General features: G+C 34.0%; 1 protein-coding gene across 1 annotated transcript in view; it reads right to left on the bottom strand.

Annotated features, from left to right (window-relative positions):
• Positions 1 to 11861, bottom strand: part of DIP-alpha (Dpr-interacting protein alpha) — a 242818-nt gene extending 230957 nt beyond the window's left edge. The window contains exon 1 of the mRNA XM_073976091.1: positions 10814 to 11861. Within this exon, the coding sequence (XP_073832192.1) occupies positions 10814 to 10862 (49 nt within the window). The 5' untranslated portion in view covers positions 10863 to 11861. The remainder of the gene's footprint in view (positions 1 to 10813) is intronic.
• Positions 11862 to 15261: the final 3400 nt, after the last annotated feature.

Raw genomic sequence — 15261 nt, 5'->3', positions numbered from 1 at the left:
TAATTCGAATTTTTTTCATTTGGAATTCCAAATGAAAAACTTCGATTTTAAATAGAGAAATTCAAATTACAAATAGAAAAATTCGAACTACAAATGGAATAATTCGAATTACAAATGAAAAAAATCAAATTACAAACGAAATAATTCGAATATCAAATGGAATTCTCAAATTACAAATGAAATAATTCGAAATTCAATTGGAATTCTCAAATTTAAAGTGAAATATTTCGAATTTCAAATTAAATAATCAAATTACAACTGAAATTCTTCCAATTACACGTGAAAGTAGTGTAGATATACCTTAACAGACATGCTTGCTTTTTTAGATTCTTACTAGTAGTGACATAATTTCTTACAAACAAGAGGTGAAAATGTAATTGGTGACAGTGGCAAGTCAAAGGGTTGATGAAAATGCTATAATTAGGCTTACATTTCCGGGGTATTTCAGCCATGAAAAATGTCTCTACAAGTGGTGTACTCGTAGTAAGACATATGGTAACACATTAGGGCGAATTGTATGGTACCAAAGGTAAATGTTCACGAAAATGCTCTAAGGGCCTCATTTATGGTCCAATCGATGAAAAATTATTACCAGTTTGTTGTAGTGGTCAAAAAACGATTTCTACAAATATTTACGACGATCGGTTAACGATAACCCGAGCCTACTGACCAATCTTTATTTCCATAGTACTTTGTATGAGCGCCAAAGGTGAATTTTTAAAAATGCTTGTGGCAAAAAAACGAATTCTAAAAAAAATTGTGAAAATCGGGCCAGATTTTGATATTGTATATATGACCAATTATAGGCAATTTCGGCCCCATAATATAACTATTAATAAAATCCGCGTCGATTTTCCCAAAATTTTGAAGGCCCACTTCTGATGTTCACTCATATACTTCAAACATTTCTTTATACACTCAGTGCAGTTAAGTTAAGGTTTTTACTGCAGATTGTCTTTGCGTTCCTTATAAGAACAATATAATTTTAGTCTCCATAATCAGGCCGCCGAAATTCGTCTGCAAATATATAGCATTCGGGATATTCCTGAACATTTTCTGAAAATTGCATGAAATTAGGTTCAGTAGTTTTGAAAAAATAATGTATTGAAAAGAGAAAAAAGTGGACGTGGTCCGAAGGTACCTAAATTGTAGACTAATCTGTAAAATTTTAAACCGATACATGCGAAATGTTTTTCTGGAATTTAGAAAATATGTAACCTGTTTCCCTGACAATTTCAGGAAAATCGGTTCAGTTGTTTTTGCAGAAAAAAATTAAATTGAAAATTGATAAAAGTGGGCGCGGTAAAATTTTCATTCCATAAAAACCAATGTTGGATTATGAAGGCATTTGATTTTTATTCATAAAGATATAGTTCATTTACTCAAACAGTGACATAACTCACCTGACCAAAATTTTGAAAGTTTATGTTAGCGAAAATGTCTTGTTTAGGAATGATGTAAACCTTATTTTAGACTTATATTACTGATTAAGTAATTTTCATTACTATTTTTTTTATTAAAGTGACGTAAGAATTATTGGCAATTTCCCCTTGTTTTCAGAACTTTTTCGACAATATATCAGAATTAATATATGTTCAAAACATATGGATCAAGGCCTATAGAAGGTCGGCCATTCAGAGTTCTGTTAACAACTTTTGACAGCAAACATTATAGATTTTATATTATTGTGATTTGAGTTTCTTTGTATTTTAAGTCACAATAATGTTTTTGACAACAAACATAACAATCAGGTGGTCTTAGTGTCCAACTGTATAAACTGTGATATGGATATATTAATAATCGCATATATTTTTGGGAGTAACATTTATCAAATAATTCACAGGTGCGGTGAACATTATGTAATTCACTTCGGTAACACCAAAAGAAACAGTATACAATCGGAAAACCATAGAAAATTCTTAATATTTATTTTTTTTGTTTTTATGGAATGTTAAGGACTTTTCCTTTGTTTCCTACTTCACAAAAGTTCAAAATCACGGCTTCCTTTTTCCACTCCAATTTAATTGAGTATTTTTTGGAAGAAAAATGGGATTAGAAGAGTAATGATTTATGCAGAGGGAACGTTTGGATATCATATCATTAAACACTAGTATTTTTACATTTACAGGTAGAATTTTGGAGTTATATAAATAAAGCAAAAAACGCCGAGAAACATGTCTTCTTTATTTGTCTTTTATTACGCTGTAGTGTCAGAATATGGTCAATTTTTCATTTTCGGAAATTCAGGTGTCCAATCGCTGTTATTGTCATAATGTAACCAATTATAGTTATTTCCCTAAATATATTTTGGTGTCCAATAGTGGTTTTATTGATAGACAACTAATGCTGAGCAATAGTAAGTCTATCCATGATGAAATTCAAGCACCCAATCGTGGGTATGTAAATGTCAAATTATGCAGCCAATTTTTGCATCTGTCAATAGACAAATTTTGGCGTCCAATCGTCGGACTTCCCTTATAATAATTCTGGTTTCCTATCGTGGATCTTCTCATAAATTGATCGGGAACTGGGAAAATTCTGGCAAACAGTTTTGAATTCTTGTAAAATGAAATTCTGGCGCCCAATTTAAGGACTATACATGTATACATTCTTTTAGCAAAAATTCATAAACACAATTTTTCCCAATCTACATTTTTTATACTGTCAGCTTTAGTCAAAATGTGCCTCATCGAAATAATGGTTCAAAGGCCAAAGTGTGTTTGGAAGAAATCTGTTTCAGAAAACTTGGAGTCGATTTAGTTATAAGTAAAATAAAAATATGAAATAAATAAATTAATAAATAAAAATACCTCTTTGGAAACGCTTTGCTTTTCTGCAACAAGTGTTCTCGGGGCTCCTAAAAGTTTTTTCAGAGCAAGTCCATACTTCCAGAGAAAATGACCCGAAAGCTGTAAAAATACCTACGGTCATCATGTGTAGTGGCTGGTGCGCACGATAACTTTCGAACCGTTTACTGCGTTGTTTCAGATTTTGTTTATCGGAATATTTCGGCGAGCCTTATATAAAGCTCGAAGATGGTGATTTTCGGTCTACTTCTTCTGGTATTTTCCCCCCAAATTTCAAGATTTAGCTAAAGTGGTACGTGCGATTTTTCTTGAACGAAGCAACAGATATTGTCCAAACTTTGGATTTAGTGACATTTTGCCCAAACTTAGTTTTAGCTCGAAAATAGACCATACTGGGTACATCCCTCACAAATCTTCAAAATTGTTGTTTAAAACAGTTTAAGGTCTCTACGAGGATCCTTAGAAATTCTTACTGAAAAAAGCTGACAATTGTACTGTGACGAACTAAAATGACTGGTGGGCGCAATTTCTTTTAAAAGGAATGACTCCCAAAATAAGATCTACTATGTGAACTATCTAAGATCTACTATGTGAACTATTCCGTGCGGAGTTTTTTTTTCATTTTTTTTCTCCCATCGGACGCCTCCCCAGGTGGTGGATAGGGGAACGCTCATCAGATATGACGGGTACCGCAGAAATAAAATATGCGGGGCGAACCAAAAGAAAAAAATGGAAAACGGCAGCGTCTGACCAAAGGATTGGCGGCAGCAAACAGCGTCTGAATTCCAGGAGGAGCGGCTGAATACAGAGACGGAAACTCTAAACCCTTCAGAAGGCCACGGCAAACCACTGAAGTACAATCCCTAGTAAATCATACAATTACAATGAATACAGAAAATAACATACGGCCCTCAGTCTCCGGCAATCAGAGGGTGCTAAGAATCCCCGGAGGTAAAACAAAAACAAAACTTAGGATAGGAACTTGGAATGTGAGAAGTCTTTATGAACTTGGAAAACTAGACAACACCATAAGCGAAATGGAAAGACTACAAATTGATATCCTGGGTATCAGTGAAACGTGGTGGACGGAGGATGCAGAATTTATTTCCCAGAACGTAAAAATTTATCATTCCGGAAACAGAGAGGGAATTCACAGAAAGGGCGTTGCTATTATAGTAAAAAGTCACATAGGGACCTGTGTCACTGGATACGTTCCAATTTCTGATAGGGCGATGATGATAAAAATATCTGCAAAACCAATAAACATGAATATAATACAAGTATATGCACCCACAAGCGATAGTGATAACGATGAATTGGAACAGTTTTATTGCGACGTTGAAAAGTTATTAAAGATGACAAAACCCCACGACATTACCATAATCCAGGGCGATTTTAATGCTAAAGTTGGGCAAGAAGTAACAAACGGAATCACAGGAAAATTTGGCTTAGGACAACGGAATGAAAGAGGAGAACGACTGATACAATTCTGTCAGGAACACAATTTTAAGGTTGCGAATACTATGTTTCGCCTCCATCCAAGACGACTTTACACCTGGAAATCGCCACAGGATAATAACAGAAACATTGTTAGAAATCAAATTGATTACATTTTAATAAATAAGCGATATTCCTCCTGCATAAATAAATGTTCTACGTACCCAGGAGCTGATGTACCCTCGGACCATAACCTTCTGCTGTGCAAATTACAGATAAAGCTAACTACCATCCGAAAGAAAAAACCAAAGAAAAGAGTTAACATTCAAAAATTAAACGATCCCTCCACTAAACAAATCATGAAAAATCACCTTAATGTAGAACTGCACAATATTGATGGAGAAGACATCGAGAATTTATGGAATAATGTAAAAAACTCCATGAATACCATAACCAGCAATATCCTTGGAACCACAACATCTAAAAGAGAAGACACGTGGATGACGGACGAAATACGCGCGCTTCGCATAGAAAGGAGCAAGCACAAAAATTCTAACTATGAAAGATATTGGGAAACAAATCAAGAAATAAAAATTGCAACTCGGGCCGCAAAAAATGCGCAACTCAATAAACAGTGCCAGGAAATTGAAAGACTCCAAATCCTACATGACGATTTCAATCTTCACAAAAAATTAAAAGAGGCATCTGGAATTTATTCAAAAAGATCATCTACATTTATTTTTGCTGAGAATAATACAGCCATATACGAAACTGCAGAAAAGAAAAAACACTGGGAAAACTATATTAGAAGTCTCTTTACCGACACTACAAGAACAGAAACTAATAACACAGATAGAGAAACCAATTTTAGAGGAAGACGCATTACCAAAAGTGAACTAGATATGGCCATAAATTCAATGAAAAACAATAAGGCTACCGGGCCGGATGAAGTCCCATCTGAATTATTTAAATTACTAGATGAAAGAAACACACAACTATTGTTGAAATTATACAACCAAATTTATGAAACAGGACAATACCCTCAAGATTGGCTGAAATCTACGTTTATAACGATTCCCAAGAAAAATAATGCGAAGACGTGCGGAGACTATAGATTAATAAGTCTTATGAGCCATGCTTTAAAAATATTCTTAAAGATAATACATAGGCGCATATACCCAATATGCGAATCACATATGGGAAAAACTCAATTTGGTTTCAGGGAAGGCATGGGTACTCGAGAGGCCCTACTTAGTTTGAATGTACTAATACAAAACTGCCGAGATGTGCAAAAGGATGTTTACATATGCTTTATCGACTACGAGAAGGCATTTGACACGGTCAACCATGACAAGTTGATGGAAATTTTGATATCAATTGGATTAGATGAAAGTGACCTTAAATGCATTAGAAACCTGTACTGGCAACAGAGAGCCAACATTCATATAGATGGTGAACTTACCAACGATGTTCCTATTTCAAAAGGCGTAAGACAGGGTTGTATACTATCCCCTCTTCTATTTAATGTATATTCCCAAAAAATTTTTGAGGAGTCAATATGTGGGAAAAATATCGGAATTAGAATAAATAATACATTCATAAACAATATACGTTATGCCGACGACACCACATTACTTGCAAGCAGCCTCGCAGGATTACAAAAGCTAGTAGATGCTCTAGAACATTCTAGTACGTCATATGCCTTAAAGATTAATATAATGAAGACGAAGTATATGATTATAAGTAGAAGAAATATCGAATCCAACATTCCCTTAAGCATTAATGGAACTCAAATAGAAAGAGTCTCCAAATTCAAATACCTCGGAGTGCAAATTAATGACCACTGGGACATATCAAAGGAAATAAAATGCCGAATTGAAATGGCAAGAAACTCTTTTTTTAAATATAGAAAAATACTAACGAGCCATGACATAACCATGGAAACTAAAAAACGATTTGTTAAATGCTACATTTGGTCCGTTTTATTATACTCGGCAGAAACATGGACTCTTAAAGCAGCAGACGAAAGAAGACTGCACTCGTTTGAGGTTTGGATATACCGACGGATCTTAAAGATATCCTGGACAGATCACATCTCAAATAATGAAGTACTGAGACGAATGAACACCGAAAGTCAAATGATCAGATTGATAAAAACGAGAAAAACTGCTTATTTGGGACACCTTATGAGAAATAGCAAATATAATCTCCTCCAAGCAATCATAAGAACCAAAATAGAAGGACGCCGACCAAGAGGGAGACGAGAAATAACATGGATCAAAAACATTCTGGAATGGACAGGACACCAAGATGAAATAAGCCTTTTAAGCGCCGCCAGAAACAGAGAACTAGCTATTATAGAATGAAATTTTTAATTTTATAACATATAACCAAATAACTCTGTAATAATTAACATTGTATGATCGCTAATATCCGAATACGGATTTGCAAATAAAGAAGAAGAAGATGTGAACTATGTGGGTCCGGTCCATTTCTTCAGGTACCTCCTCCGCAACACTTGTGATCAATGAAAAAATCCATATTTTGTTTGCAAAGTCATATGTCCGAAAATGGTTACACAATTTTGAAAATCGCGTAATACATAGTAAAAACGCCAATTGTGGGTGTTCTTACTAGAAATGAAGGGCGGTTGGTTTCTTGATGTGAGCCTCGAAAATATTTCAATAGTGGAAATATTTTCCTCAAGATTCATCCACCAAGGAATAATGGAAAGAAAAAAAGGAAAGAAAATGCAGTGTTTTAGAATTTTGGAGTAAGAACAATTATGGTTCTTCTTTATTGAATTCAGTGAAACATAACGACTTCTTACCAAGGACAACAGTATTGGTTGATGCTTAGTTGACCAGTGTTAATTTTAAAGAAAATTACAATGTAGGTTTAGTAAGAATGTTCGGAGAGAGAAAATGAGAGCATACAGGTACAATACAGAACAGAATTGGGGATGCTGAATGCAAGTATTCGGAACGTAGGAAAATGCGAATTAGGGTTGTCGATTGGGGAAATCCGGCGTGAACACATAGCTTTGTGTTAAAGGATTTTGGTTGTGTAGCCGCTTTTCGATTTGTCCATAGATGAAGTATTTCAGTTTTTTTTACGAATCTGTTTCCGATCAGTTTTTGTTTTTGATTTCGTTTGTCGTCAGAAAGTCCTTTGCCGAAGAAGGAAAAAGGAACATTTCTATAAATGTGCATCCATTGAAAGTACTTCCCAAAATACAATTCAAAGAGTAATCGACAGAAAAATCCCTGAAGATGAAACTCAATGTAATTTCGAAATATTGGAAATAAAAATCTTGATTATGTTAACATTCGAAAGGTCGAACAAAACATAAAAAATACAATAGACATTTACTAATAATGGAACAGAAATAATATCATAGAAAATGGTTGATATAGTTTTTTTTTTTTGCAAATTTCAAAAATAATACAGAATTTGTAATTATTATGATGTTCAAAATATTATTAAATTATTGGAATTGGAAAATTGCGCGATTCAAGTTGACATTTTTAGGTGTTTTTTAGATTTTCACGATTTTGCTTGGAAACCGCAAGTCCTATCGAAATGGGACAAAAGAAAATGTTGTAGCTATGAAAATTTTCTACAAGATAGACCATTATGACAGTTTCGTAGGTTTTACCGTTATTGAGATATAGAAGTTCAAATTGGGACAATGCATTATCCAGAAATATGTAATACATATGTATATAAAAATACATATGCAACTTTACCGTTGCACTATAGATAATTTGGCCTGTTTTAAAATTAATCACGGTTGATTTACGGGCCTTTTTATGCATTTTTAATGATTTATATACTAAAGTGGAATAAAACAAAGTTTTATACAGTAGAATTCGGTTATAAGAAGCTACGTTTATAACGAACAAAGTTTTTTGTTCCCATAGAATTTTCCTTAAGATTTGCACACACATAACGACCACAATTAAACGTACAAAATATTTCAATTTTCATTCTTACAATTTGTTAGTATTTACAGGCCTGCTTCTGAGCACAAGCCAGCCGAAAGCGACGAATTTGGTCACTGTTTAAAATATTTTAATATATAATATTCAAAAAATAAGCTGAAATAAGAATTTTACAGACGGACATGTTTAAAACGAAAGTCGGATACAACGAACACATTTTGTTGCTCCCGTCCTTTATTCTCAATTTACATATTTTATTCATTCCAATCCAATGAACGCTGTGAAAAGGATCCGCCGAAAGATTTTTATAAATATTGAGATGTTAAAAATATTGACTCACGAAGAGATATTTATAAACATTATATTTAAAAAAAAGGCCAAATAAATCCTGTAAACGTAGAACGTATTACAGCTATAATTAACAAACATGTTGACCAGGACACGTCTGACTATTTTTACAACAACGGTGAATATGTCTTTAAATATGTCGTTTTAGTTCAAAGCGAATGATTTTTTACTGAATATTTCCAAGTAAGAACGGCGTTAAGTTCGGTCGAGCCGAACTTGTTATACCCTCATATATTCCTTTCCTATATTTCGGTAAGAGAATGTGGCTAAAACTTTAAAAATACCGAAAATCAAGAAGTACGCTTCTATGGGGATATAGGAAGACATGGACCTATACTGATAATACTCTTCTGGAATATTTTATAACTCTTGGAAGACTAAATAATGAATTTCAGCCATTTCGGTGGGATATTGAGGCCACAACTTTCAAAATACCGAAAATCGGGAGGAACCGTTCTATGTGGGATATTGACGTCACAATCTTCAGTATTACGAAAACCGGGAGGTACCGTTCTAAAGGGGCTATATCGAAACGTGGACCAATACCGACGAATTTTAGTTCATTTTAAATTTCAGCCATTCTGGTGGAATATTGAAGCCACAACCTTCAAAATACGGAAAATCGGGAGGTACCTATCCATGGGGCTATATGAAGGCGTGGACCTATACCGACAAATTTAAAGGGGAAGTTTGAGTACCCCCCACGAAGTCTAAATACCAAACTTCAGCCATTTCGGTGGAATATTGAGGCCACAACTTTCAAAATACCGAAAATCGGGAGGTACCGTTCTATGGGGGCTATATGAAGGAATGGACCGATACCGACAAAGTTCGGGGGAAAGTTCTATACGCCCAACGAAGACAAAGTACCAAATTTTAGCCATTTCGGTGTGATAAGGAAGCTAAAACCTTCAAAATACCGAAAATCGGGAGGTACCGTTCTATGGGGGCTATATGAAGACGTAGACCGATACCGACAAAATTCTGGGGGAAAGTTTTATATCACTAAAGAAGACTACGTACCAATACGTACCAATTTCAGCCAGTTTGGTAGGATAATGAAGCTAAAACCTTAAAAATACCGAAAATCGGGAGGTACCGTTTTATGGGGGCTATATCAAAACGTGGACCGATATATCCCATTTTCAATATCAACCAAATATTGACTCTCTATCTTTAAAATTGTGAGCTGTATCTTGATTTCAACAGACAGACGAACGGACGGACTGGCGGACATGGTTAAATCGACATAGAATTTTATGCTGATCATTCATATGGGAATACTAGACACTTAAAGAGTTCGGTTTTTCGCTAAAAAATGCATCATTTCAAAAACTGAGAAGCCAATTGATAATTCCCTTCGCCGGGATGAAATCATGATATTGGTAGCGATCAGTAAAATTTTGCAACACTGTCAGTTCGTTTTGAAAAACATTACTCTCTGTAATAGACGGTAATAAATGAAGTTGAGCCAATGGGGGAATAATCCACTCAAGCAATCAAACTGATCAATAATATATATATAATTTATAGGGTCTCCAACGAATATTTCGATGTGTTACGAACGGAATGACAAATTTAATTATTATGGTGGAGGGTATAAAAAACGCAAAAAATCGCAACCCTTTTCTGAAAATATTTCTGGTGGTAGAATTTCAGATAAATTCAGACAATTTTGTAAAAGTTTAAAATATTAAACTATAATATGCCGATATTTAAAACAGAGAGTACATACTGCCCCCTTTCTACTGGATATCATATATATGTATTTGGTTATTACCAAACTCTTACAAATTGGATTTGAATTCTGCTCTGGGTTTTAATCTTGTTTAATATTTTTTATTTTGCCTTCCAAATTTTGATTTTAGCTACGAATTATACCGCGAGTTTTGAATATTTTTGAAAACAAACTGCATATCCCTATATTTTGAAATGTTCTTTCTTCAAATCATATTAGAAAACTCACGTGCAAAAAACGACTTTTTGCCTTAAAACCTGTCCCAATTGCCTATTGTGCTTTGTAAAAAAAAAATTAAATTGAGTACAGATTAATTTCAGTGCATTTATTCTGCGTTGGCAGAAAAATGTTCCTAATGATGTACTTCCCAAAGTCAAATTTCCCTTGAAAAACGTTCTGTCATTTACGAGTTTATATTGGAGAGAACTGCATCATATTGTGTAGTTCCAAAAAATGTTATAGAAAATGTCATCAAATTATTTTTAATTAATTATATTTTAATACAATAAAACGATTTAAAGCACAGTTTTAAAATTTACCTTTTAAAATATTTAAAATGACAAACAAAATCATTTTTGCCAACATCATCTTTTCATACTTTTCACAAAATCACTATTGAAAATTACACTTGATTCTTTTGTTGTTGTTAACGATGATGTTATTATGCTTTTGTTATATTTACTTTTTTTCAATGTAGTTTGTTAATCGGAATCATCTGAACACTTTCACTGAAATGCATTTATGCTGAAATGACTGAACATTTCATTTTATTTGTTTTTGTTATAAATTACAAACAACAATCGCATACAATTGACGATTTTATTTAAATGCAATTTTTTTTCTTTTTTTATTATTTATTAAAAAATTATTTTTAATTCTTTTCTTTGTTGTTGGTATATATTCTTTTGTTTGTTGTGATTCACATGCCGCGCGTACACACACATACGGAGTGATAATAATATTTAAATGCAGTGATTATATTATTTTTTTTACATTTGCATTAAAATCTCGGCTGTCTGCAGCATAAAATAATTATAAGGCAGGAGAATTTAATGTTCATTTTCTGTTTTTTTTTCTGTGGTATTATCAAGAATTTATTATCAAGTATTTTGCTGCAATTGAAACTGTAATGCAAGGGCTTGCCCAACGACGAACAATTGATGTTTTGTTTCACAGATTTCTCTTTGTTTTATTTTTGTAACACATTCAGCCAGTAACTGTTAATGCTGGCTTACATATGCATAGGATGCACTCATGTACACACGAACACGTACAAAATTCAATGCATCAACGCACAACATTTGGCCAGTAACTACAACTGCTACAGTTATAACGCTGTCGACTTTCAGTTGTTAATTGAAATAACGATGATGCGATGATTGAATTAAAACATTCCTGAGTGACTGACTGACATACAGACACAGTTGCATTACAGCTGAATATTTATTTAAGACTTATGTCCAACACTGATGGACAGACACTATTGGTATTATACTAGCCGACGACAACAAAAATCCCATCAGTCGTGTCCCATCAAGAGGCAACGAAGCGTCCAAATATGAGCAACGACGTTTTCAAACTGAAACTGATGCTGGCAGCCAACCATGGCAAAAGGCATCATCATGAGACGAACAACATCACGAACTTTGTTAAACATTGATTACGATACACGAAGTTGATGGCAATGATTCGGAAGTTCTCGTTTCTCACTTACCAAACGAATCCTTGCTTATTTGAGCATATATCGTAATTCCTTGTTAAGGACAAAGAGCGAGAGAATGTTTAACAACAATCCAATTGGATTCCACCATGTGCTTAATGTAAATCTGACATCCGGCACGTGGTGGATTCCATTTTTGTTGTTTTCCCACAGCTACCTTCATGCTTTATTGCAATAGGACAATGTGTCATGCACACACAGACAAGGACTAGGACAAAATGTAAACTCATGTTTTTGCCATGAAATGGTGGAAAAACTACACACAAAACAAATCCCGACATGCGCATTATCGCTCTGAAGGAGGAGTGTATTTTCGTTAATTTTTTTGACAAATGGTATGACAAACTAATGCCACTCCACATCTCTCCTACCCATACATACCAAAAGCCGTGAATATTCTTCTTGTAAATGTGTAGGTAAATTGGATGTATGTATGTAGGTCTTGTGTTGGTATGTTCAAATGTGGTCATGTTTAAGGTGTTGAGATGCTGTAACATACTGTTCTTGGTTTTAACTTGTTGTTGTTTGTTGTTATTGTTGTAACTCATATATAAACACATACACAGACACATATATGGACGTACATAATTTGTTGGCTTATGTTTATTTACTTCACATAATGTCCCCTCACCAAATAGGTGTCAGTTTTCTTATTTGTTTCTTTGAATATGTTATTTGGTAGTTTTTTTGTTCACAGTGCAGTACGAGGGTTTCAATTCGAGAGGACACAATTTTTTGATTTTCTATATTTAAAATATATAGAATGGAAAAGTAATAAAAGAGGAGTGGATGTCGTTAATAAGGTAATTTGCATAGACAGACTGATTACGAACATGTTATTTTATAAAACTTAACTTTTTGAGTTTTAAAAAAAAATTTGGATGACGAAAAAATCAGTTTGGTAGGCTTTAACTTTAATTAGACCCTCAACTATATGAACAGACCCCACATATGTTAAGATCAAGTCTGTTTCAGACAATTTGGAGTCGATTTAGCCATGTCTGTACGTCCCTATTTCTGTCTGGCTGGAGCGCACTATAACTCTCGAATAGGCTATTCGATATGGTCCACAAAGTTTACTGTACATATATATTTCCTCCAGTCTTAAATTAACTTCGATGATGTATGTAACATATCGGGCGACGTTTCAGTATACCTTCCACACAATAGTACCTATAGGTTTTAGCCACATTTTCCAAACGCATTAGCTGTAAATTGGTATTCTGAGTTGTCTACGGAGGGGAAATATGTGTCCCAGAAGTTAGCATAGATAATATTCTGGTTTAGCTCCCATATAACATTACCTTTAGATTTCAGGTATTTTGAGGACTTTAGCCAAATTTCTAAACCGAATCAGTAGAGATTCGATATCATTCTATTCTCACAAGATTTTTGTTGTTGCACCATGCACAGCCTTCTATGTAATTGTACCCGGTGGTATTACCCAGCAAACCAATCGTACCGCCATCCTAACGAAATCGGATCCTACGTCCGATGTCGGATCCGCAATCGCAACGATATCTTATCGAAAATTGTATGCAGTGATTGTCATAATTTCGAACGAAATGTCGAAGCGTAATCTGATAGATTTCGGAAGAAAATCCTTAGGAAATTGGTAAGGGGAATTTTTTGTTCCGAATTTTCGTACAGATTTCGAAAGAATGTCGTATGAAAATCGAAGGTACCTTCCGATTCTTCTTAAAGATTTCTCAACGAGTTTGGAATAATGTCGTATGAATATCGAAGGAAACTATTTTTCTCTGACGCCTCTTTTGTTATGTTTTTATTGGAAGATTGTAATTTCAATCGTTCTAATGTTTTTGTTGTTGTTATTATTTCGTAGTTATAGTAGAACAATGTAAACTTTGTGTACGAATATGTTGAGTCTATCAGCACTAGCTTGAATTATTATATTTTGCATTTATATTTAAAATATTTAACTAGTAAGAACGGCGTTAAGTTCGGCCCGGCAGAACTTGTTATACCCTCCACCACGATTTTATTGAAGTAAAACTGAACAATTAACTTTCGTTTATGAAGAAGACTAAATACCAAATTCTAGCAATTTCGGTAAAACTATGTGGAATATTGAAGCCACAACCTTCAAAATACCGAAAATCGGGAGGTATCCTCCTATGGGACAATATGAAGGTGTGAATCTACACTTACAAATTTCAGGTGGAAAGTTTTGCACCCCCAACGAAGCATAAATACTAAATTTCAGCCATTTCAGTGAAACATTGAGGCTACAACCTTCAAAATACGCAAAACTGGGATGGACCGTTCTATGGGGGCTATATGAAGGCGTGTACCTATACCGACATACAGTACAATCTCGATAATCCGGACACCACATGTTTTGGCGGTGTCCGGATTATCGAAATGTCCGGATTACCGAGTAGTTACGAAAAACACAAAATCTTGTATTAAAATTATAAATAATGAAAAGTTTAATCAATATAAACATTTTATTTAACATGAACGAAGTCATATCGCTCATTTACTCAAAGAATGACACATTTCAAAAAATCGAGTTTCGAGAAAAACGCGTTTTAATTTGCGGAATGAAATTTGACTTCCCAACTTAAAAAGGTTATTACACAAAAAATAAAACAACTATTGGGATCATCTTTTTTAAAGATCTTGCCAGATATCCGTGGTAAATTTCTGTGCAAGATCATGCACGATTCGAAATGTTTTAGTGCTTCATAACCTCAAAAAACTTTTTGGTTGATTTATGCCAAACTCCTAGAAAACAAGCTGTAACTCGTTTAGTTTTAGAGATATCAACATGAAAATTTGACACAATATAAAATAGAAGTCGTAGAAAAAATAGAAATGTGATTTTGGCGAAATTTTCAGAGTAATTCAGCACTTGTAGATAACAAGTGGTGTCGAAAGATTCGCTATTCGGACTCTTATATAAAATGTAGGCCCCATCTCATTGAGCTAATAGGAATCAGGGTGCCCTCACAAGTATGAGAGAAGTATCCCTTGTCGCTTCGGGGATGTTTTTGGGAACATACCTAAAATTTCGAATGACTTTAAACGACAAGATTTGTTACCCAGAATTTAAAAAGAAAACATTATTGGAAAAAATGTATTGGTTTCCATTATTCTTTTAGGAAACCCGTAAAATATTTACCAAATAAAATTTGGAATCACTTTTCTAGGCTTTAGGATAGTAAATTGGCAAATTCAAATTTTTTAAAAGTTGTTGGACCTTTTGCTTTTCTGTTTTTATTACATAGTTGTATGTTTAAGAGT

This window comes from Musca autumnalis, unplaced genomic scaffold (genome assembly GCF_047663935.1).
Source record: "Musca autumnalis isolate F117 unplaced genomic scaffold, ASM4766393v1 scaffold_3, whole genome shotgun sequence".
NCBI lineage: Eukaryota > Metazoa > Arthropoda > Insecta > Diptera > Muscidae > Musca > Musca autumnalis.
The sequence above is the reverse complement of the archived record's forward strand: the minus strand, read 5'-3'. Positions and strand labels throughout refer to the sequence as shown.